Source organism: Symphalangus syndactylus, chromosome 1 (genome assembly GCF_028878055.3).
Source record: "Symphalangus syndactylus isolate Jambi chromosome 1, NHGRI_mSymSyn1-v2.1_pri, whole genome shotgun sequence".
In the NCBI taxonomy this organism is placed as follows: domain Eukaryota; kingdom Metazoa; phylum Chordata; class Mammalia; order Primates; family Hylobatidae; genus Symphalangus; species Symphalangus syndactylus.
Window position 1 is genome coordinate 73,030,858 of NC_072423.2, and position 22,592 is coordinate 73,053,449.

The 22,592-nt window shown below is 41.2% G+C and overlaps 1 protein-coding gene and 1 long non-coding RNA gene across 3 annotated transcripts in view; one reads left to right on the top strand and one right to left on the bottom strand.

The window, feature by feature from the left end:
- Positions 1-22,592, bottom strand: part of LAMA1 (laminin subunit alpha 1) — a 170,432-nt gene that overhangs the window by 115,470 nt on the left and 32,370 nt on the right. For both annotated transcript variants that reach the window (XM_055237979.2, XM_055237969.2), the window contains exons 2-3: positions 17,785-17,955; positions 17,469-17,581 (exon numbers count right to left, since the gene is read on the bottom strand). In XM_055237979.2, coding sequence (XP_055093954.2) covers positions 17,469-17,581; positions 17,785-17,955 — 284 coding nt within the window. The remainder of the gene's footprint in view (positions 1-17,468; positions 17,582-17,784; positions 17,956-22,592) is intronic.
- On the top strand, positions 10,989-17,619 carry LOC129460324 (uncharacterized). The gene is made up of 3 exons (XR_008650203.2): positions 10,989-11,051; positions 16,810-16,875; positions 17,169-17,619. It is a non-coding gene; the product is annotated as an uncharacterized lncRNA (long non-coding RNA).

Here is a 22,592-nt window from a genome sequence, read left to right on the forward strand (position 1 = left end):
TATAAGACTGATACAAGACTGGTATAAAGTTGTAAGTGATCCTAAATATTGTTCATCCCAATGAAGACCTACTAAGTGGTTATTTAACTGGCATTTTTTTGTGCTTCTGTCATACGAAGAACATAGATAAATATCTTCTGATTACATACCATTAAATAGTAGGAAAAGCAAAAATTCTTAAATTATATGATTGACAATTCTCATGACCGTCTTGTAAATACAACGGAGGAAAAGGTCTTAGAAACCTTTGAAACCGCATTGGATCAGTCACTTGCTCTTAAAAGGGCAAGAATAGCCAAGGCCGGGCACGGTGGCTCACGCCTGTAATCCCAGCACTTTGGGAAGGGGGCAGGTGGATCATGAGGTCAGGAGATCAAGACCATCCTGGCTAACAGGGTGAAACCTCGTCTCTACTAAAAATACAAAAAATTAGCCAGGCATAGTGGCACACGCCTGTAGTCCCAGCTACTGAGGAGGCTGAGGCAGGAGAATCGCTTGAACTCGAGAGAGAGGTTGCAGTGAGCTGAAATTGCGCCACTGCACTCCAGCCTGGGTGACAGAGCGAGACTCTGTCTCAAACAAACAAACAAACAAACAAAAAACGACTAGCCAAAATTTGATCCAAAAACTATTGTACAGAGGGGCAGAGGGGTGAGGGGGAATTCTCTGTACTTTCCATTCAATTTTTCTGCAAACCTAAAACTTCTCTAAAAAATAGTCTATTATTTTTTAAAACAAGAAAACAATTACACATATTCTAATAATTCTCAACTAATAAGAAAGCTTATGTTGGCCAGGTACAGTGGCTTACACCTGTAATCCCAGCACTTTGGGAGGCCAAGGTAGGTGAATCACTTGAGGCTAAGAGTTTGAGACCAGCCTGGGCAGCATGGCAAAACCTCATCTCTACTAAAAATTCAAAAATTAGCCAGGTGTGGTGGCATGCACCCATAGTCCCAGCTACTCGGGAGGCCGAGGCACAAGAATGGCTGGAACAGAGGAGGCAGAGATTGCAGCGGCCGAGATCACACCATTGCACTCCAGCCTGGGTGACAGAGTGAGACTCTGTCTCAAAAATCAGCCCAGTTGGCTGAACAGAAGCTAGTAAGTACAATAGTTTTAAAGCTTTACCAAATTTCCCAGGCTATCTCAGTTTGTACAGCTATGCCATCCAGCTAATTATTTGCAGGTTTAAATTTGACCTCACAGTTTTCCCAGGCTTCATTTCCGAAACGGACAGGCCAGAGCAAGTCAGTGCTTTCTAAGTGCCTGCATACAAATTCCACAGAGACCACAGGTCTGAGGAGGTGCATGGCATCAACAGGCAGCTGTCCTAGTCACTAAGAAGTCTCTACCTTCATTGCACTTTGGCAGCCTGGTCATCTCACCAAAACCAACGCTTTCAGAGTTAGAATTCCACAATCACCCATATTCCCCTGCAAAAAGGTAGTGATAGGTGAGTAATATATTTTTAATTTCCTATAGTCTAGAGAACTTTAAAACTACATTGAATGTTTTCCATGATTTAGGCTTAAAATGACAAATACAGAGGATGTGTTCTCTACATCCCAGTGCACATTCGTGAATGACATGGACACAAATTGACACATTCTTCAGATTTTTCATGTAAGTATAAGACGAAATAACGAATAGGAAAGCACTTTATAAAATGCACAATACAGAGGTAAGGTGTCAGATTTTTAATCAATTTCCCCATGTTCCGTAGTTATTCTTGTGACAACTGGCACTCTCAAAATAATGAGACTTAGAGTAGAATCAGTTTTTTCCCTTTGGTTGGAATATGACTTGAAAAGTCTGTCCAGCCTCTGATGTTGATACTCAGTATCTAAAAATGTCACCACCGTGTTACAGCAATTTGACTGCCTCAACAGATTAATAATCATAAAATTTATACATGTGAAGATAATAAATCAGACCAAACATTGTTTAAACATCTGAATTTAGCTTAGTGCTCCCAAAGATGTGTCCAGTACAGTGACATAATGTAACAACTCATTATAAATAAATAATCTGCTATTCAATTAGCATAGGACAAAAAAATAAGAAAATAAAATTCTGATCCCCATACTGCCGAGGAATTGTGAAACACACTTTGTCTCTGTTACTGAGCATATAAATTGAGCAATGTTTTTGAAAAAAATAAGGCAATAAAGATCACATTTTAAAACATTAAAGCATTTAACCAAATAATCTAATTTTTTGGAATCGACACTAAAAAATAAATTACCATAACAGGCATAAAATATTCAAATGTTTGTTGCAGCATAACTTAGAATAGCCCCAAATTGGAAACACCTTAAGTGTCTCCCAATGGGAACAGGTTAAATGAATTATTGTGTAGCCAAATGATAAAATATCATTCTGCCATTAAAAATTATTACAGGCATTTTACTGGTCGTTAGGAAGAAGAAATTGGTACCACCTGGCTCTCCTCCAGTGAACAGCTAGAACTCTGGACACAGGATACAAAGAATGGGTTTCAAATATTAGACAGCAGGCAGCACGGGACAGTGACTCCCAGGAGAAGAGCCCAGGATTGCTTTGCTTTCTGCCTAGAGGCACTTTCTGGACTGTGCTTTGCCAATGTTTTATAAAGTTAAATATACACAGATCTTGTGGCCAGTTCCACTCCTAGAGAAATGAAAACACACACCCAGAAAGACTTGTAAGAATGTCCACAGCAGCATTTTTACAATAGACAAAAACTGGAAATACCCAGCAAGACAGTGGATAAATAAATGTTGCTATATCCCTAAAGTGAAATTACTACACAGAAATGAATGGAACAAGCCACTCATACAAGCAACGGCATGTGAATCTGACAAACCTCATGCTCAGAGAAAGAAGCCAGACACAAAAAAGGACGCACTTATCAATGATTCCATTGTTAAAAAGTCATCTCACAGGCAAAACTCTTCCAAAGCGAAAAAAAAATTCAGGACAGTGGTTCCTCTGGCTGCTGGGAGGGAGGAGAGCAAGTGGGGAATTGGCTGGGAAGAGGGTGGGGGAGCCTTTTGGGGTGATGGAAACCTTCTATACCTTGACAAGGGAATGGCTTATACAAGTGTCTGTATTTATCAAAACTCACCCAACTATACACTCAAGATCTGTACATTTCATTATATGTCAATTATATCCCAATAAATAGAAAAAAAAGAGAGGAAATGTTTATTCTAGGACTGAATGTACTATGTCAGCTCCACAGACCACAGACATGCCAGGCTTTCTAATTTCCAAGTCTTTCCCACCCTACTCTTTCCTGCTGCTTCCTTCGGTATTCCCTCCTCCCTTTCTCCAGAGGGTCCTTTTCGCTTTTTTTTTTTTTTTTTGAGATGGTGTTTTGCTCTTGTTGCCCAGGCTGGAGTGCAATGGCACAATCTTGGCTCACTGCAACCTCTGCCCCTCAAGTTCGAGCGATTCCCCTGGCTCGGCCTCCTGAGCAGCTGGGATTACAGGAATGCACCACCATGCCCGGCTAATTCTGTATTTTTAGTAGACACAGGGATTGTCCATGTTGGTCAGGCTGGTCTTGAACTCCTGACCTCAGGTGATCCACCTGCCTCAGCCTCCCAAAGTGCTGGGATTACAGGCATGAGCCACCATGCCCGGACTGCATTGTTTCTTTGAACCATGAAGTGGTCCTTCCGACGTGTTCTCTGTGCACCCCCAGTCCCTGCACACTCTACACCACTCAGCAGAAGCCCATTTTTCCCCACCAGACCAGAAGCCCCTTGAGAGCTGGGGCCTGCCTTTAAAGATGCAATGAAAGCGACCCTGCTCATCACTAATAACCAACATGGTGAAAGAACCGCCCATGTGTTGTGCACTTTCTCTGCACTAAGGGCTTAACGTGGATCTGATCATTGTCTTGCTCATTGACGAATCCTGAGATCCCAGTATGCACAAGGCAGAGATTCCATGATTTCTTAAAAACATTCAGTGTTCTCAGATACGATGCAATGGAGCAAAAGGTCACTGCTGGTTGTAAGAATCACAGGGGATTTTTTTAAATAAATTTTTCTTATATTTTTCTATAGTTTAAAAAGTTTCTGCTATTATATGTTACTAGTACATCAAAATAAAGGAAGTTCTGTGCAGAGCAAAGGTCCACTGAAGACATTAAAAACACAAGAGATATTCTGAGACCTAGCTGAGGTTTTTATAAGCCATGTTTTAAAAATGTTGTTACAGCTTTGTTTTTAAAGATGGAAATACTACAATCTGAGTAGAAGTCAATACATAAAAAGAAAAGAAAAAGCTACAATGGATACCAAACTGTGCTATATTTTTCAAAGAAATATTTCTTGAGAAATTAAAACTTATCCCTTTTTTTCAGCTTCAATATAACAGGAAGAAATAATTTCAAAACGGACTTCCCTTTTTTCCCATAAATATACAAAAATCTTTACTTTGATGCCAAAACAGTTGGGGATATGAAAAGCATTTTGTGATCCAATCCTGCAAAACTGTCTTCACGGATTTCCCTGAATCCTCCCAGGCCAAATGCAAGAAGCCCTGCTGGGTAGAAACACTGAAACAGTGCAGCCAAACCTTGGCAGCTCAAAATCTAAAGAGAACTGAGCTCTGCCAAATGGCAAAATGGTTATCCTGGACTGTTTGGCAACCCCCACCGATAATACATAAGTGAGAAAGCTTAAATATAAATTGTATCAAAAAACAAAACTCCATCTTGTTCCTAAAGCCTAGCCTCAAACGTTTTCACTTATTCAGCTCACTTATCGTTAAAAGAACAGTATGTGCATTCCTGTTTGGTTCCTATAAGCTCTTCACCTCACCTAAAGACAGGGGTGCGGCCCCTACAAGATAAGATATGCAAGGCTGCAAAGATTAAAGCCTCCTAGAGAAAGACCCTTTCAGAAGGCTGAGGCAGTAGTAGTTTTAAAACAGGCCTCAACATTTAAGTCTTTAATCCATCTTGAATTAATTTTTGTATAAGGTGTAAGGAAGGGATCCAGTTTCAGCTTTCTACATATGGCTAGCCAGTTTTCCCAGCACCATTTATTAAATAGGGAATCCTTTCCCCGTTTCTTGTTTTTGTCAGGTTTGTCAAAGATCAGATAGCTGTAGATATGCGGCATCATTTCTGAGGGCTCTGTTCTGTTCCATTGATCTATGTCTCTGTTGTGGTACCAGTACCATGCTGTTTTGGTTACTGTAGCCTTGTAGTATAGTTTGAAGTCAGGTAGCGTGATGCCTCCAGCTTTGTTCTTTTGGCTTAGGATTGACTTGGCGATGCGGGCTCTTTTTTGGTTCCATATGAACTTGAAAGTAGTTTTTTCCAATTCGGTGAAGAAAGTCATGGGTAGCTTGATGGGGATGGCATTGAATCTATAAATTACCTTGGGCAGTATGGCCATTTTCATGATATTGATTCTTCCAACCCATGAGCATGGAATGTTCTTCCATTTGTTTGTATCCTCTTTTATTTCACTGAGCAGTGGTTTGTAGTTCTCCTTGAAGAGGTCCTTCACATCCCTTGTAAGTTGGATTCCTAGGTATTTTATTCTCTTTGAAGCAATTGTGAATGGGAGTTCACTCATGATTTGGCTCTCTGTTTGTCTGTGATTGGTGTACAAGAATGCTTGTGATTTTTGTACATTGATTTTGTATCCTGAGGTTACCCTTGCTGAAGTTGCTAATCAGCTTAAGGAGATTTTGGGCTGAGACAATGGGGTTTTCTAGATATACAATCATGTCATCTGCAAACAGGGACAATTTGACTTCCTCTTTTCCTAACTGAATACCCTTTATTTCCTTCTCCTGCCTGATTGCTCTGGCCAGAACTTCCAACACTATGTTGAATAGGAGCGGTGAGAGAGGGCTTAAATGTTAGACCTAAAACCATTAAAATCCTACAAGAAAACCTAGGCAATACCATTCAGGACATAGGCGTGGGCAAGGACTTCATGTCTAAAACACCAAAAGCAATGGCAACAAAAGCCAAAATTGACAAATGGGATCTAATTAAACTAAAGAGCTTCTGCACAGCAAAAGAAACTACCATCAGAGTGAACAGGCAACCTACAGAATGGGAGAAAATTTTTGCAACCTACTCATCCGACAAAGGGCTAATATCCAGAATCTACAATGAACTCAAACAAATTTACAAGAAAAAAACAAACAACCCCATCAAAAAGTGGGCAAAGGACATCAACAGACACTTCTCAAAAGAAGACATTTATGCAGCCAAAAAACACATGCAAAAATGCTCATCATCACTGGCCATCAGAGAAATGCAAATCAAAACCACAATGAGATACCATCTCACACCAGTTAGAATGGCCATCATTAAAAAGTCAGGAAACAACAGGTGCTGGAGAGGATGTGGAGAAATAGGAACACTTTTACACTGTTGGTGGGACTGTAAACTAGTTCAACCATTGTGGAAGTCAGTGTGGCGATTCCTCAGGGATCTAGAACTAGAAATACCATTTGACCCAGCCATCCCATTACTGGGTATATACCCAAAGGACTATAAATCATGCTGCTATAAAGACACATGCACACGTATGTTTACTGCGGCACTATTCACAATAGCAAAGACTTGGAACCAACCCAAATGTCCAACAACAATAGACTGGATTAAGAAAATGTGGCACATATACACCATGGAATACTATGCAGCCATAAAAAATGATGAGTTCGTGTCCTTTGTAGGGACATGGATGAAATTGGAAAACATCATTCTCAGTAAACTATTGCAAGGACAAAAAACCAAACACCGCATGTTCTCACTCATAGGTGGGAATTGAACAATGAGAACTCATGGACACAGGAAGAGGAACATCACACTCCGGGGACCGTTGTGTGGTGGGGGGAAGGGAGAGGGACAGCATTAGGAGATATACCTAATGCTAAATGACGAGTTAATGGGTGCAGGAAATCAACATGGCACATGGATACATATGTAACAAACCTGCACATTGTGCACATGTACCCTAAAACCTAAAGTATAATAAAAAAAAAAAAAAAAAAAAAAAAAAACAGGCCTCAAATTCTTCACCCCTCCTCCGGTTGATGGGTGAGGCTGGTCTATCTTTCCCAAGTTGAATCTCTGCCAACCTGAGTGACTGGGTGGCTCATAGAGCACAGGGAAACTGGCACCATGTGACTGGAGACCAGGTCTAAGAGGGGACACAACTTCTGCCTCCTGCCCCAAGCTGCCCTATAAGCAAGCTGCCTTAAGGCAGCCATGCTGTGAGGAAGCTCAGGCGCCCATGTGGAAAGACCACACAGAGAAGCCCTGAACTCTCATGAACATAGCCTCCAGCTGCCCCAGGAAACTTCTCCCAGCTGGTCTGGCACTCTCTTCCCCAGCTGCCCCAAACCCCCTCCTCCAACTGCCCCAAAGACCCTCTCCCCTAAGCTGCTCCAACTCTAGCCCCCGTGGTCTGCAGCCTTAGACATACCCACTCAGGCCTTTCCTAAATCCTGACCCCACTGAAATCAGGAAAGGTATAGATTGAATGTTGCTGTTTTAAGCCATAAAGTTTCACAGTGATTTCTTACACAATAGATAACCAGCAGAGAAGCTATGCATGAGAAAATAAAACGAGATAATGAAAATGTGAAAACAAAAGAAAGACCTATTTCTGAGGCTAGCAGCTTCACAGAGAACATGACAACAAAGATAAAAATGTCCGAAGGGCAGGAATTTAGGGTGGCTTACTTCCAAATCATAATGATGAGCTTAAGATTTCTTCCTATCTATTTATTTTACCAAGCAAATTCAAGAAACCTTAGTATTTGAAATTGGTGGAGGCCAGTATGAAGTAATAGAAAACTGGAATAGAATCATTAGAGTACAAACAAGCATACAGTAAAAGTAATTTCTATCTGCGTGCTTCTAGGAAGGGTTTCTGCCTAACCTCTTTTCAGGAACAGCCAAAATTCACTTGTAATGAGATGCTCCAATTTAGATGCAATTCTTGCAATAAAAATCTTTAAAGATTTTATCTTAAGATTGTGAAATTTCCCTATTTTCTTGTTGACCTTGTCGATGTGCTTAATAAACACTTTATATTTGAACGATACAATAATAAACCTCACCCAATATTGGTCAATTTTTCAGAAATTTGGGGGAAAAAACAACTGACATCTGAATTAATGAGGTTTTACAAAACCCAGCACACAAGCAGCTCCTGTCTAAAAGTTTGCATAAAACAAAGGCCCCTCTGTGATTATGTTCCCACAACAAAGTGCTACTTCCTAATTAAACCTACACATAAAATAAAGCACTGCTCCAAAAGGCAGCTTTATTTTCAATGCCACAGGGAACTTCCCTTCTTTACAAAACAGATCTTATCTTCTAAAAGACCATTACACATTTTTACTCACAAATCTGACCCTCACTCGCACTGAAATGTTCTCCGGGTTTAAAAGTTTTTTAAGGAAAATAGGAGATAACTGATTTATTTTCCTGCTTCTTAGTCAAAAAAAAAAAAAAAAAAAAAAACATGTTATGTAGCACCCAATTCTATCAGCCACTGCAAAAGCATGAAGGAAGTGCCAATACCCTGCTTGATTCATAGGGGGAGGACCCTACCGAGCAGGCAAACAGAACACGAGGGAAAGGGCTAGAATCTGAACACTCCCAACTTCAGGAGGGAATTGCAGGAGCTCTTGCCAGTCTCCCGATAAAGTCAGAACAAAGGAAAACAATAATTGGAGACCAAAGACAAGGAGACAGCGTGGCATGGTGTAGAGGGAACCAGAGGTCCTGGTTTCCAGGCCTAGCTTGAGCACCTGCAGCCGTAGACTCTGGGCAAGCCTGTGACCTGCTTACTCTGTGCTGCGATTTTTGTACCTGCAAAGAGATGATCACTCGCACTCCAGAACTGCTGGGAAAAGCAGATGAAATAATATGGATGAGGAAAAAAATGCTATAACCCATATGTATTAATTCCTATATATGTACCTGTTAATAACATTCCTCTTTCAAAAGATGCTCAAAACAAAATTAACCATAAATTTGTCATATAAACCTCAAACATGATTGATATTCACTGTATTACTTCATTGGTATACATACGAAATGAACCTTTTTCCACTGAAAGCTCAAGTTATTACCCATAACAGAAAAAGCACCAAAATGTCAGGCCTGAGGATTCTTAGGCAAATGATGGGTAAGCCATATAGAAATTATTAATGCAGCTTTAACAATTATTAATCATGAGTTTCAGTTATACGGAAATGTTCATGCTATACATTTACATAAAACATTAGAACACAAATTTATATATCACATAATCTGTCTCAGCTGGAGGGTCAGAGTGGTGCAATGATGCAGAGCCCAGGTTCTTAAGCTTCAGTGAGTCCTACCCTTGAGCAAGCCTCTTAAACTCTCTAAGTCTCAGTTTCATCATCTGTCAAAAGGGGATAATAACAGGAGCCAACTCTCAGGCGATTATGAGAATTCAATGACATAATCCTGATCAAGTGTATAGCACAATGTCTGGCGCAGTAAGTATGTAATACATGATAGTATTGTCGTAGCATTATTAAATGCATAGAATTGTAGGCAAATGACAAAGTAAATATCCCAAGATATCAATTAGCGATTGTTATAGGTGAAGAGATGATGTGTTTCTGCCTGTTTACACTTATCTGTATCTTCCATTTTTCTATGATGATTCCATTTTAATTTCCTAATTAGAAAAAACAGAGTAATTATTGACTTACGAATTTCTCAAAATCTGCATAACTGCACTCCTTAATTCTGTTAGCTAACTGTAATTAGATTCTATTAAGGCCTTGTTTAACATTTCCCTTGGTGATATCTGAAGATCTTTGGGAACCTAAAGCAATTTGTGTGTTAGAAATATGACAGAGGGAAAGAAAACTCATGTTTATTAAATGTGAGGAGTTTGTTAGGTACTCTACATCCTTCATGCTATCACATTTCACTTTGCATATATCACCCTACCACACTTCATGCATCTCCACCACATCACGCCACCAAAACCCAATAGTTAATACATAAATGGAACTGCTTCTGTATTTCCTCCATCCCTGTCCTGAAGGTCCCAGGACCAAGCTGGTGCCCTGATGCAGTCTCTCAACTGAGAACCAAGACACCTAGTCTGTAATGTATTAGACAGCAGCAGTTCATGATTTCTCCAGAATTCTAAAATTTGCATTTTCATTCCGAAGTTAATCTAAAAAACTTAATATGAGCATATTTAGGATGTGGCTGACCAGCATAATAACAAAATCCTGCCCCAGGATGTCGAGGGCTGCTCTGTCTCAGTGTTTCTGTTGGTATCCTGCTGCAAGTGACCACCTACTGAGAAGAACTGTTTGTGCTGGTTGCTAAGCACCTGCCAGCCCAGCTTTGGATGCTGAGGTTGGGACGCTGCAAACCGATGCTCCCTGAGAGCGACACTAGTGGCAGGCTGGAGGGCTGGAGGAAGGCAGAACTTCTCCCCGGTCTACTTTCGGGTCCTATCAGCCTTGCCCAGCAGTGGCCCTCTGCCTTGGCTGTAGCAGCTGACTCCAGCCTCCAGCTTTCCAGGACCCCCAGAAGAGCATTCTGAAAGATAGGAGACTCTCTTCCCAGGCTCTAGGTGCTATAACCACACCCTCCTGCGCTGCTGCCTCCTCCACCATTACTATCCCCAAGTTACGTTCCTGCTCCCTCTCCCAGCTCTCCCACACTGTCAAACCAATTCCTCACACTAAATTTGTGCCTTTAAATGACTGGTGTGGCTTGCATTTTCCTGACTGACCCTGGCTGACATAATACACCAAATATTTCACAGTGTATTAACTTTTTTAAGTTGTAGAAAAATATACATAACATAAAAACCATGGCTGTAGCCATGTTTAAGTGTAGAATTCAGTGGCATCAAGTATATTCACACTATTGTGCAATCATCACTACCATCTATCTCCAGAACTTCCGAACCTAAACTCTGCACCCATTAAACAACAACTCCCCATTCTCTCTCCTCCCAGCCCCTGGCAACCACCCCACTCCACTTTCTGTCTCTACGAACGGACTACTCCAGGTACTTCATCCAAATTGATTCATATATTTCTTCTTTTGTGTGTGGCTTATTTCACTTAGCGTAATGTTTCCAGGGTACATACATGCTGTGGTATGTGTCAAAATTTCATTCCTTTTTAAGGCTAAGATTCTACTGTATGCACATACCATGTTTTGACTATCCATTCACCTGTTAATGGTTGATGGACATCTGGGTTGCTTCCACCTCCTGGCTACTGTGAATAATGCTGCTCTGAACACTGGCATCTGTTTGAGTTCCTACTTTTAATTCTTCACGGCATTCCCTAGGAGTGGAATTGCTGTAATTCTATGTTTATTTCTGAGGAACAACCATACTGGTTGTGTGTGTGTGTGTTTTTTTGTTTTTTTTTTTTTTTTTGAGAAGGAGTCTTGCTCTGTCGCCAGGCTGGAGTGCAGTGGCATGATCTCAGCTCACTGCAACCTCCACCTCCCGGGTTCAAGCTATTCCCCTGCCTCAGCCTCCCAAGTAGCTGGGATTATAGGCATTGGCCACCACGCCCCGCTAATTTTTTGTATTTTAGTAGAGACGGGGTTTCACCATGTTGACCAAGACGATCTCGATCTCCTGACCTCGTGATCCGACCTCCTTGGCCTCCCGAAGTGCTGGGATTACAGGCATGAGCCACCGCGCCCGGCCAGAACAACCATACTGTTTTTCGTAACACTGTGCCATTTTACATTTCCACCCACAGTGCACAGGGTTCCAGTTTCTTCACATCCTCACCAACACATTATTTTCCAATTCTTTCAATATAGCAATCCTAATGGGTGTGAAGGGGTATCTTATTGTGGTTTGATTTTCACTTCCCTATTCAATAATGATGTTGAACATCTTTTCATCTCAACAGTGTATTAACTTTTAAAATAGTGTTTCTCAAACAGGAAATCTTTGTGTTCTTCTACTGAGAAATGCTACCATAGGGAATAAATTTTCATATAATTCGTGGAACCTATAGGATTTTGGGCAATTATAAATGCAAGATTCATGAAACGTGCATGCTCTTTCCGAATAATTTCTTATAAATTTTAAGTTGTCAAAAAAGATCACTGTTCAGTGGTATACTGATATATGAAATCCTAAACCACTTGATGGTGAGCAGCATTTTATTAATGGAGACCACAACATATATGTTAATTTTGTATTTGTTAAAGTTGATGATTATTATGCTTTACTTTTCTTAAAAATACCACACACATGAAATTTCTATGAATTTTTTAAAAGTGAGATACTGCTAGGTATCTGACAGTGTATCTTCTAAAATATTGTGAATCAATGAAAGAAATGAATAGTGGACATTATTTTTAAAAAGCAAAGAAGTAAATCTCATTATTCCTCTTGTAATAAGTTACTAAAATAAACACTCAGTAGTTAAACCTTATTGCAAACCATACAACATTTATGGACTTCTGATAAGACTACTTTTTAAGCTTTTCTTTAGTTTATCTTGCAGATAACCAAACCTAATATATAGAGGCTAAAAAAAAAATGCTGTAATTCTGACAGCTGTCATCAATTAGAGAATCAGGAACAGGATCAATGTTAGCATTTGCCAATACAGAATGCAGCTAATTTGGTCATAAAACCTCAAGAGCTGATATTTACCAAGTTACACAAACACATTTATAATATTAAGTTTTACAACTCTTGATAAGACTAAGGTCTACCTGTAATTTTACTTTAGAAATTTATACTTTAGATTTTACATTTTATAGTACTGAAACAAAGCAGTCAAAAGGTTTGTTCCTTGTCCTTTTCTATTCAGGCTGTGAACAAGAAAAGAAGAGGGGGGAAGTTAAAAAATAAATAAATAAAAGCACAAGGCCAGGCGCGGTGGCTCACACCTGTGATCCCAGCACTTTGGGAGGCCAAGGTGGGTGGATCACCTGAGGTTGGGAGTTCGAGGCCAGCCTGACCAACATGGAGAAACCCTGTCTCTACTAAAAATACAAAATTAGCCAGGCATGGTGGTGCATGCCTGTAATCCCAGCTACTCAGAAGGCTGAGGCAGGAGAATCGCTTGAACCCCGGGAGGTGGAGGTTGCAGTGAGCCAAGATCACGCCACTGCCCTCCAGCCTGGGCAACAAGAGCAAAACTCCGTCTCAAAAAATAAAAATAAAAAAAGAAAGAAAGCACTAGGCTGGGCGCAGTGGCTTATGCCTGTAATTCCAGCACTTTGGGAGGCCGAGGCAGGCAGATCACTTGAGGTCAGGAGTTCAAGGCCAGCCTGGGCAACATGATGAAACCACATCTCTACTAAAAATACAAAAATAGCTGGGTACAGTGGCTGTAGTCCCAACTACTTGGGAGGCTGGTGTGGGAGAATCACTCGAACCTGGGAGGCAGAGGTTGCAGTGAGCCGAGATCACGCCAATGCACTCCAGCCTGGGCGACAGAGTGAGGCTCCATTTCAAAAAAAAAAAAAAAAAGTACTGATCCATAATGCAATTATTGACTCAGTGCCTGAACTGTGCCAATGTCCGGGTATGCAGAAGTGAATAAGACATCTCTCTATAAATACTAACCAGGAAAGGAAAGGGAAGAGAAAGAAAAGTAGGAGAAGACAGCTGTGGTCCCAACCCTCATGGAGTATATAGTCTAGAAAACAACTGGTAGTTCGCTAATGGCTAAGGAAACATGCAGATTTTGGCAAGGTAAAAAAAAGTCATCAGAAGGTGTAGCCACGCTGTAGATCTGAATGTAATGTCAGTGAGATCTAAGAAACAGCGGGGATATGGGAGAGAAAAAAGTAGGTAACTTTACAAGGAAGAAACCTGACTTTTAACATCCAGACAGAATTCAAATTTAGCATCACTACTAGTGGGACAACCAGCCCTGGGTGCCTCCTGCTGTGAGGCAAGAGGATGGCTGGTGATGTGTTCTTGTGAAAAATACTTAAGTGGAATCTAATCAGGTCTCTAGAGTGGAATTTGGTGTATAGGAAATAGAGAGCACAGAAGAATATGTTAAATAAAACCATGAAGAAATAATCTGACAAATCCAGATGTGGCATATTCTACAGGACAACTGGTCTAGTCTATTCATATATTCAATAGCATTTTTTTTTAAGTGAAGGACAATTCAGATGAGAAGAGATTTAAGAAGCACAGCAATCCAATGCAACAAGTGGTCCTTACTGGATCCTGGTTAAAAAAAAAAAAAGGCAGTAAAAGATACTAGTGGATAAATTGGGAAAACTGAATGTGGATGGGAAAAGAGTTATTAAGAAATTACTGTTAATTTTGCCCAAGGAGGCTGAAATGGCATGGTATCTAATCAGAACAAACGTCTTTATTTTTTGAAGACACAAACTGAAGGATTGGTAAGATGTTGTGATGACTGCAGTTCACTAAAACGAACATGGTCCAGTGTTTTAAAATCCCCAAATCTCAAGGGTGGGTATATGTGTATTCACTGTAATATGCTTTGTACATATTCAAAAGTGTTTGTAATAAAAAGGCTCAATAAATAAATAAATCTAAGAAAGGCTTGATCAGATATAAGCATAATGTGCTTTGTTTAAAAAAAAAAGCACAGCAGAATTTTTATACTGTGTAAATGGTAAAGAAATTTATGAATACTAATTATTTTAAGTGATCTTCTTTTTAAGGCATACCCTAAAACACTAAAAATTACCTAAAGCAGTCTATAACTATATGTCTATGGGTTTTTTTGTTTTTTTTTTTTTTTTCTTGAGACAGAGTCTCGCTCTGTCACCCAGGCTGGAGTGCAGTGGTGCAATCTCGGCTCACTGCAAGCTCCACCTCTGGGGTTCACGCCATTCTCCTGCCTCTGCTTCCCGAGTAGCTGGGACTACAGGCACCCGCCACCACGCCTGGCTAATTTTTTTGTAATTTTTTTAGTAGAGACAGGATTTCACTGTGTTAGCCAGGATGGTCTCGATCTCCTGACCTCGTGATCTGCCCACCTCAGCCTCCCAAAGTGCTGGGATTACAGGCGTGAGCCACCACGCCTGACCGTCTATGTTTATTTTTTTAAAAATGCCTTAAACATCTAAAATGGAGACTGCCTTCTGGAATTCCTCAGACTTAGTCCATCCCTTCAGGATGAAGTCAAGCATGACAAATTTCAAGACAAAGGATAGACTTACAGAGGTTTGAAATCTATATGTAAAATGTCCAGGTCTTAATTTGGCCAAACTCATATAATACCACATTCTTCATAATGAACACGGTTTTACTTTTTCCTTTAGAAAAAGGAAAATATGTTAGAAAGGTGATGGGAAAAACCAAAATCTTCCAGAGAACCATTCTTACCACTGAGATAAACACAAAGGCCAGGGTGAAAAAGAAGCTCTTGGCTGGGCGTGGTGCTCATGCCTCTAATCCCAGCACTTTGGGAAGCCGAGGCTGGTGGATCACCTGAGATCAGAAGTTCGAGACCACACGCCTGTAGTCCCAGCTACTCAGGAAGCTGAGGCAGGAGAATCGCTTGAACCCGGGAGGCGGAGGTTGCAGTGAGCCAAGCTCGAGCCACTGCACTCCAGCCTGGGTAGGAAGAGTGAAACTCCATCTCAAAAAAAAAAAAGAACAAAGAAGCTGTTATCTCTTTTTATTTTATTTTTATTTTTATTTTTTATTTATTTATTTATTTCTGAAACAGAGTCTCGCTCTGTCGTCCAGGCTGGAGTGCAGTGGCGCAATCTCGGCTCACTGCAAGCTCTGCCTCCTGGGTTCACGCCATTCTCCTGCCTCAGCCTCCCGAGTAGCTGGGACTACAGGCACCTGCCACCATGCCCAGCTATTTTTTTGTATTTTTGGTAGAGACGGGGTTTCACCACGTTAGCTAGGATGGTCTCGATCTCCTGACCTCGTGATCCGCCCACCTTGGCCTCCCAAAGTGCTGGGATTACAGGCGTGAGCCACCGTGCCTGGCTCTTTTCTCTTTTTAAAGGGATTTGAAAATATTAAGGAGTGTCACATTAATTCATGTCTTACACCTGAAAGCTATTAAAAGTGTTATTTTACTTTCATAATACTGTGAAACTGAACTTGGAAAATGTCTCCTGAGCTGCACATCTTGCTACCTTATTTGCTGTAATTATTACAGAACACAAGTTCCTTGTACATCAATACATGAAGTATCACCTTGTCTTCTTAAAATCCTGCACATTTGGCCAGGCCTGGTGGCTCACCCCTGTAATCCCAGCACTTTGGGAGGCCGAGGCGGGCGGATCATGAGGTCAAGAGATGAGACCATCCTGGCCAACATGGTGAAACCCCGTCTACTAAAAACACAAAAAAATTAACCGGGCATGGCAACAGGAGCCTGTAGTCCCAGCTAATCGGGAGGCTGAGGCGGGAGAATCGCTTGAACCCGGGAGGCAGAAGTTGCAGGGTGCCAAGATCGCGCCACTGCACTCCAGCTTGGTGACAGAGTGAGACTTTGTCTCAAAAAATAAAAAATAAAAAATAAATCCTGCACATGTTAAAACTATCACTTATTCAAAGAATTCTGATGGTCATTAAATCTCTCTAATTCCTATTTAAATCCTACAATGCACATTACAATTACTTGTCTCTTTTAACCAACCTCATATTTTACATGAAATTTAGGGGTTCTAACACAAGAGAAACTGAATGGAAATAAATAAGAATTAATGCGATGGCTTTTCTGAAAAGCTCAAAACAGAACCAGGACAACAGCTCCAAAACACCTGCCATCTCTCTTTTTCATTCCTTCCGCTCAGACTCCTTTTCTTTTACTTTCCTTTCCCAGGAACATCAGGACAACTGGGCCTCACCCCATATTTCTCTCCATCCTCCTATGTGGCCTTGAAGCAAGGTAAGAAGATGCAGGTGTGGCTGGAGCCAATCATACCTTCCCTTTCCCCACTCATGCTGAAGGCGCTGCTTAAGTTAGTATTGGGCAACTCCAACTTACCTGGCCTAGAGAGACTGCATCTGGCAGGGGAGACACAGTCAAGAGGTTTAACATTGTCTTGCTTTTTTTTTTTTCTTCTAGCCTTATATAATCCTTATACAATAACTTGCGCAATGAAATTAGCAAGACAGTAAGCTAAAAGTTAGGAAATACATGTGTTATCCCCCTCTCCCTCCCCATGCATCTATCGACAGCCAGCAAACAGCCTGACATGTTATCCTGGATGGATGAGTGTGCCCTGTTGACACAGCTTCAAAGAACATCAACCATATGGAAGCAGTTTCGCCCGTCTCCCCAAAGATACCTGGGAATGATAAAAGTGACAAGAAATGGCACCAGGGACTCCTTCTGTATACCACTTGCCTTCACCTAGTGGAAATAGTGAGACTAGAATGTAAATGTGTTCAGAAAGAAGCCAGACTTTCCCAAAAGTCATCAGAAGACCACAGTTCAGCAGCCCGTACACACTCTTCCATGGTTCTGGCCTCACCTACCTGTCTTAAGTCCAGAGTGATTGTGACCCAGTGATACTCTCTCCCATTCTGAATGCTGGGACTTTGCCACCAGTTATTGGTGCCATCTATGGCATGTGATATTGGATGGCGTTCTGTTAAAAGAAAATAAAAAACATGAATTCCTCTTGGCTGAGGAATGTTTTAAATTTCTTAAGTTCTAAACCATAATGCTAGTGGAAACAAAGAGCAGTGAAGGTGAACACAATGTTTATGGCTTCCTAATAGAAGTCTCAGTCCTCATTTCACAAAGTGTACATTCCCATGGGAATTTCAGAAATAAAGGCGCGACACTTGCCTCTGGGGTTTGCGCTGTTGCCATCACAGATCCGACACTGTGGGTTTCGGACGGGCCGACCCGGCACATGCTCCACAAGTTTGCAAAACATCTCCGGCCCCTTCTCGCCACAGGTGGCATTGGTGCTGATGTGAGCATTGCTGGCAAGATTGAGAATGGCAGGAAACAGGCCTGAAAGTGAAAATTTACCAAATCAGCTGAGCCACTTGAAATCCAAACAATGAGCTTACCCCATCCCATTTGGTAGGTGCATCAAAAGGAGATTGAAAGTCTATGTGCTGAATGAAGGAATCCTTACACAAACACAGGATACACAGCATGGTTTCATCTATGTGAAATTCTGGGAGAAGCAAAACTCATCTACGGAGAAAAGTCAAAACATTGTTGCAGGGGGTGGGGATTGACTATGAAAGGACAGAGGAACTTTCTAGGGTAATATGTTCATATCTCAATAAAGTTTTGGGTTTCACAGGCAGATGCAATTGTGAAAAATCACAGAATGAGTACACCTAAGATTTGGGTAGATCTGTATATCTTAGTATGTGTACATTCTACCTCAAAAAAAAAAAAATAAAAGAATCATAAACAAATACCAATGTACATGCGGAAATGTTTAGGAGTAAAGGGTACTTATGTCTCCAACTCACTTCGAAATGCATCACAAAGTAAGCCGGCTTCCAATGATATGCCATCTCACACAAGTCAGAATGTCTATTATTATTATTATTTTTTGTTTTTTTATTTTTTTTTTTTAGTAGAGAGGGGGTTTCACCGTGGTCTCGATCTCCTGACCTCGGGATCCGCCCGCCTCGGCCTCCCAGAGTGCTGGGATTACAAGCGTGAGCCACCGCGCCCGGCCTAGAATGTCTATTATTAAAAAGTCAAAAAACAACAGATACTGGAGAAGCTGTGGAGAAAAGGGAATGCTTATATATACTGTTGGTGGGAGTGTAAATTCGTTCAGCCGCTGTGGCGATCGTGCAACTGCGCTCCAGCCTGGGCAATAGAGCGAGACTCAGTATCAAAAAAAAAAAAAAAAAAGAAAAAAGGAAAATAAATCAAGGCGAGGGTATGGGTGTTCACTGTACAATTCTCTCCACTTTTCTGACTGAAAATGTTTACAATAAAATGTTGTGAAACAGGCTTTAAGGGAAGTTTCAAATGATCCAATGCATATATTTATCAATGCAATTCAAACGCCTTTCCCTTGAAAGATGGGCATTTATTCTCTCCTCGCTTTGGTCCAGTTGCCTCTGGTAGTATTTACAAGGTCTTTTCTATAATTATCTAGGATTTTTTTTGTCTTTCTCTTCTCTTTCTTTACTCCTGTTTTCTTTGGTGAATAAAATTTTAGAACACAAAGATCCAGTTTTCAAAATGCTTTTCAAGTCATCATTGATCTTTGCCTTTGTACAGTTCCTTTGTCTCAGCTGATTTTATCTTTAAGCAGCCAAGATCAGTACCAGGTCCAAACTATTCAGGAAACAATTTCCTGGTGACTGTGAGAAAAGTACTTCTATTCGGTTCTTTGGAGATTTAACTTTATCTTGGTAAAAGGGGATAGCAGCAGTGAAGATTCTGTAAAGATCTAGAAATGATGGTGTACACGATGTTGAAGAGACATTCTCCAGGCATGGACACTGAGCTGAGAGCGTACTACAAGGGTCTCAGCTTAGTGGCGTTTCTCTAACGTACTACAACTGGATCTTAAAAGATCACAGAATATAATCTTTTCTTTGTAAAAACCATATAGAAATACCATTACTGCAGGCTGGGTGCGGTGGCTCACGCTTGTAATCCCAGCACTTTGGGAGGCCGAGGCGGGCAGATCACGAGGTCAGGAGATCGAGACCACTGTGAAACCCCGTCTCTACTAAAAAATACAAAAAATTAGCCGGGCGTGGTGGCAGGCGCCTGTAGTCCCAGCTACTCGGAGAGGCTGAGGCAGGAGAATGGCGTGAACCCGGGAGGCAGAGCTTGCAGTGAGCCGAGATTGCGCCACTGCACTCCAGCCTGGGCGACAGAGCGAGACTCCGTCTCAAAAAAAAAAAAAAAAAAAAAAAGAAATACCATTACTGCAATGTTTATTTTTCAGTGAAATTTAAAATAGCACAGTGTAATTTTAGTAACACAGAAGGAATTCATGGCTTCCAGTGTTATTTTTTAGGCACTGCCTAATACGTTCGGTGATCTTTTCCATTATAAATATTTTAAATTTTAAATTATAAAACAAAAATGGTTCTTTTTCTAACACTTGCTACACTAAAAAACTTACCACCCATCTATTAAAAAAATACATTAGGTAGTCTTTCAAAAACTTTTTACATAAAACAGGACTACCTATTAGTAATTCTACTCAAATAGAAGGATCCCATTCTGTCAATAAGTCCTTACCCTCTCAAGATAAAATAGTTATTTAATATTTGTACTCTAAAGCATTATTTTTAATTTTGAAACATAACATGGACTTACATCATATACTATGTTTAATATATTTATTTTCATTTTTAACTTAAAGATGCTTATTTTTATCATATCCCTGTAAAGGGACTTCTTATTTTTAATACAAAATAAGAAAAAAATGCTTTATGAGGAACCAGATGAGTCATTATATTTAATCATGCAGCTCCCCAATTTATTATTTTCATCAACCAGTAGTCAGACAGTTATATTTTATGTAATAATGTACCTCCTACAGTAACACATACATTCTTATGTGTGGTATCACCTGTAGCAGGGGCTGACATTTATTCTATTTGGTATTTAGATAAACAATTTCCTCCATCCTTTATGACCACAATATTCTAGTATTTGATTCAAATTTCTCTTATCAGCTAATCATTTTAAATAAAATATGCTTTTAAACTATAGCGTTTTGTCCAAACAGCTAAAATGACATTTTTTGGTTCTGTATTACATACATGCATTTAGATTTACAGTACAATCAACTCTATCCATTCCCTTCACACTGACTAGTCAAGCAGGAAAAAGAAATCAAGGTTACAAGAACTGACTTCACAATGTACTTCTCTATTAACAACAAATACTTCACCAGTTAACGAATGTTCCCACTTGCTCCTTATTCACCCCCACCAGTTGCAGGACATCAAAAGAACTCCCCACTACCTCCCAATCTGAGTAACTGCAGGGTCTTGTGTTATTGAGGAGGGGAGGGGGCCAGGGAGTCATGGGAGCACCACACGCTATGTATGCCGGAGTCTGCCCTGAGCCACTGAGAAAAAGCAGCTCAAACCTCATGAACATAAACTTAACAGTTTTTGAAGAATAATATCTCAGTTATAGTAATCAGCAGGTAGTTCTTTGCACTAGACAGGTTTCTTATCTGGCTGTTCTAAATATATATATATATATATATTTTTTGAGACAGAGTCTCACTCTGTCGCCCAGGCTGGAGTGCAGTGACACGATCTTGGCTCACTGCAACCTCCACCTCCCGGGTTCAAGCAATTCTCCTGCCTCAGCCTCCTGAGTAGCTGGGATTACACATGCGCACCATCACGCCCAGCTAATTTCTGTATTTTTAGTAGAGATGGAGTTTCACCATGTTGGTCAGGCTAGTCTCAAACTCTTGACCTCAAGTGATCCACCCGCCTCGGCCTCCCAAAGTGCTGGGATTACAGGCTTGAGCCACCGCGCCTGGTCCTAAATATACTTTTAATAAAAAGAAAGATTGCTTTTTTATTGAAAGTGTATTTAGAAGAAATATGCTTCATTAGCATGCCTATACAAGCAAAACCTTCAAATAATTAACTTCATAAAAATATTTGGGTTGTCTTTCACTAAAACTAAATCTTCCTTCTCAGATAAGCTAGTATTTGGAAAAAAATATTCACTAAAAATGATGTCTTAGATATTATACTTACTCCCGGCCGGGCGCGGTGGCTCACGCCTGTAATCCCAGCACTTTGGGAGGCCGAGGCGGGCGGATCACGAGGTCAGGAGATCGAGACCATCCTGGCTAACACGGTGAAACCCTGTCTCTACTAAAAATACAAAAAAAATCAGCCGGGCGAGGGGGCGGGCGCCTGTAGTCCCAGCTACGCAGGAGGCTGAGGCAGGAGAATGGCGTGAACCCCGGGGGGCGGAGCCTGCAGTGAGCCGAGATCGCGCCACCGCACTCCAGCCTGGGTGAAAGAGCGAGACTCCGTCTCAAAAAAAAAAAAAAAGCCGGGCGCGGTGGCTCACGCTTGTAATCCCAGCACTTTGGGAGGCCGAGGCGGGCGGATCACAAGGTCAGGAGATCGAGACCACGGTGAAACCCTGTCTCTACTAAAAATACAAAAAATTAGCCGGGCGTGGTGGCGGGCGCCTGTAGTCCCAGCTACACGGAGAGGCTGAGGCAGGAGAATGGCGTGAACCCGGGAGGCGGAGCTTGCAGTGAGCCGAGATTGCGCCACTGCACTCCAGCCTGGGCGACAGAGCAAGACTCCGTCTCAAAAAAAAAAAAAAAAAAAAAAAAAAAATTATACTTACTCCCTTTTCATAGTTAATCACTATCCTTTTGTTGCAAAGAACCACATCTGTTTGAAGATGACAGAAGACGAAACAAGGTTGGGGCCGGGCGCGGTGGCTCACGCCTGTAATCCCAGCACTTTGGGAGGCTGAGGCAGGCGGATCACTTGAGGTCAGGAGTTCGAGACCAGCCTGGCCACCATGGTGAAACTCCATCTCTATTAAAAATACAAAAAAATTAGTGGGGCATGGTGGCGCACACCTGTAATCCAGCTACTCGGGAGGCTGAGGCAGGAGAATCACTTAAAGTTGAGAAGTGGAGGTTGCAGTGAGCC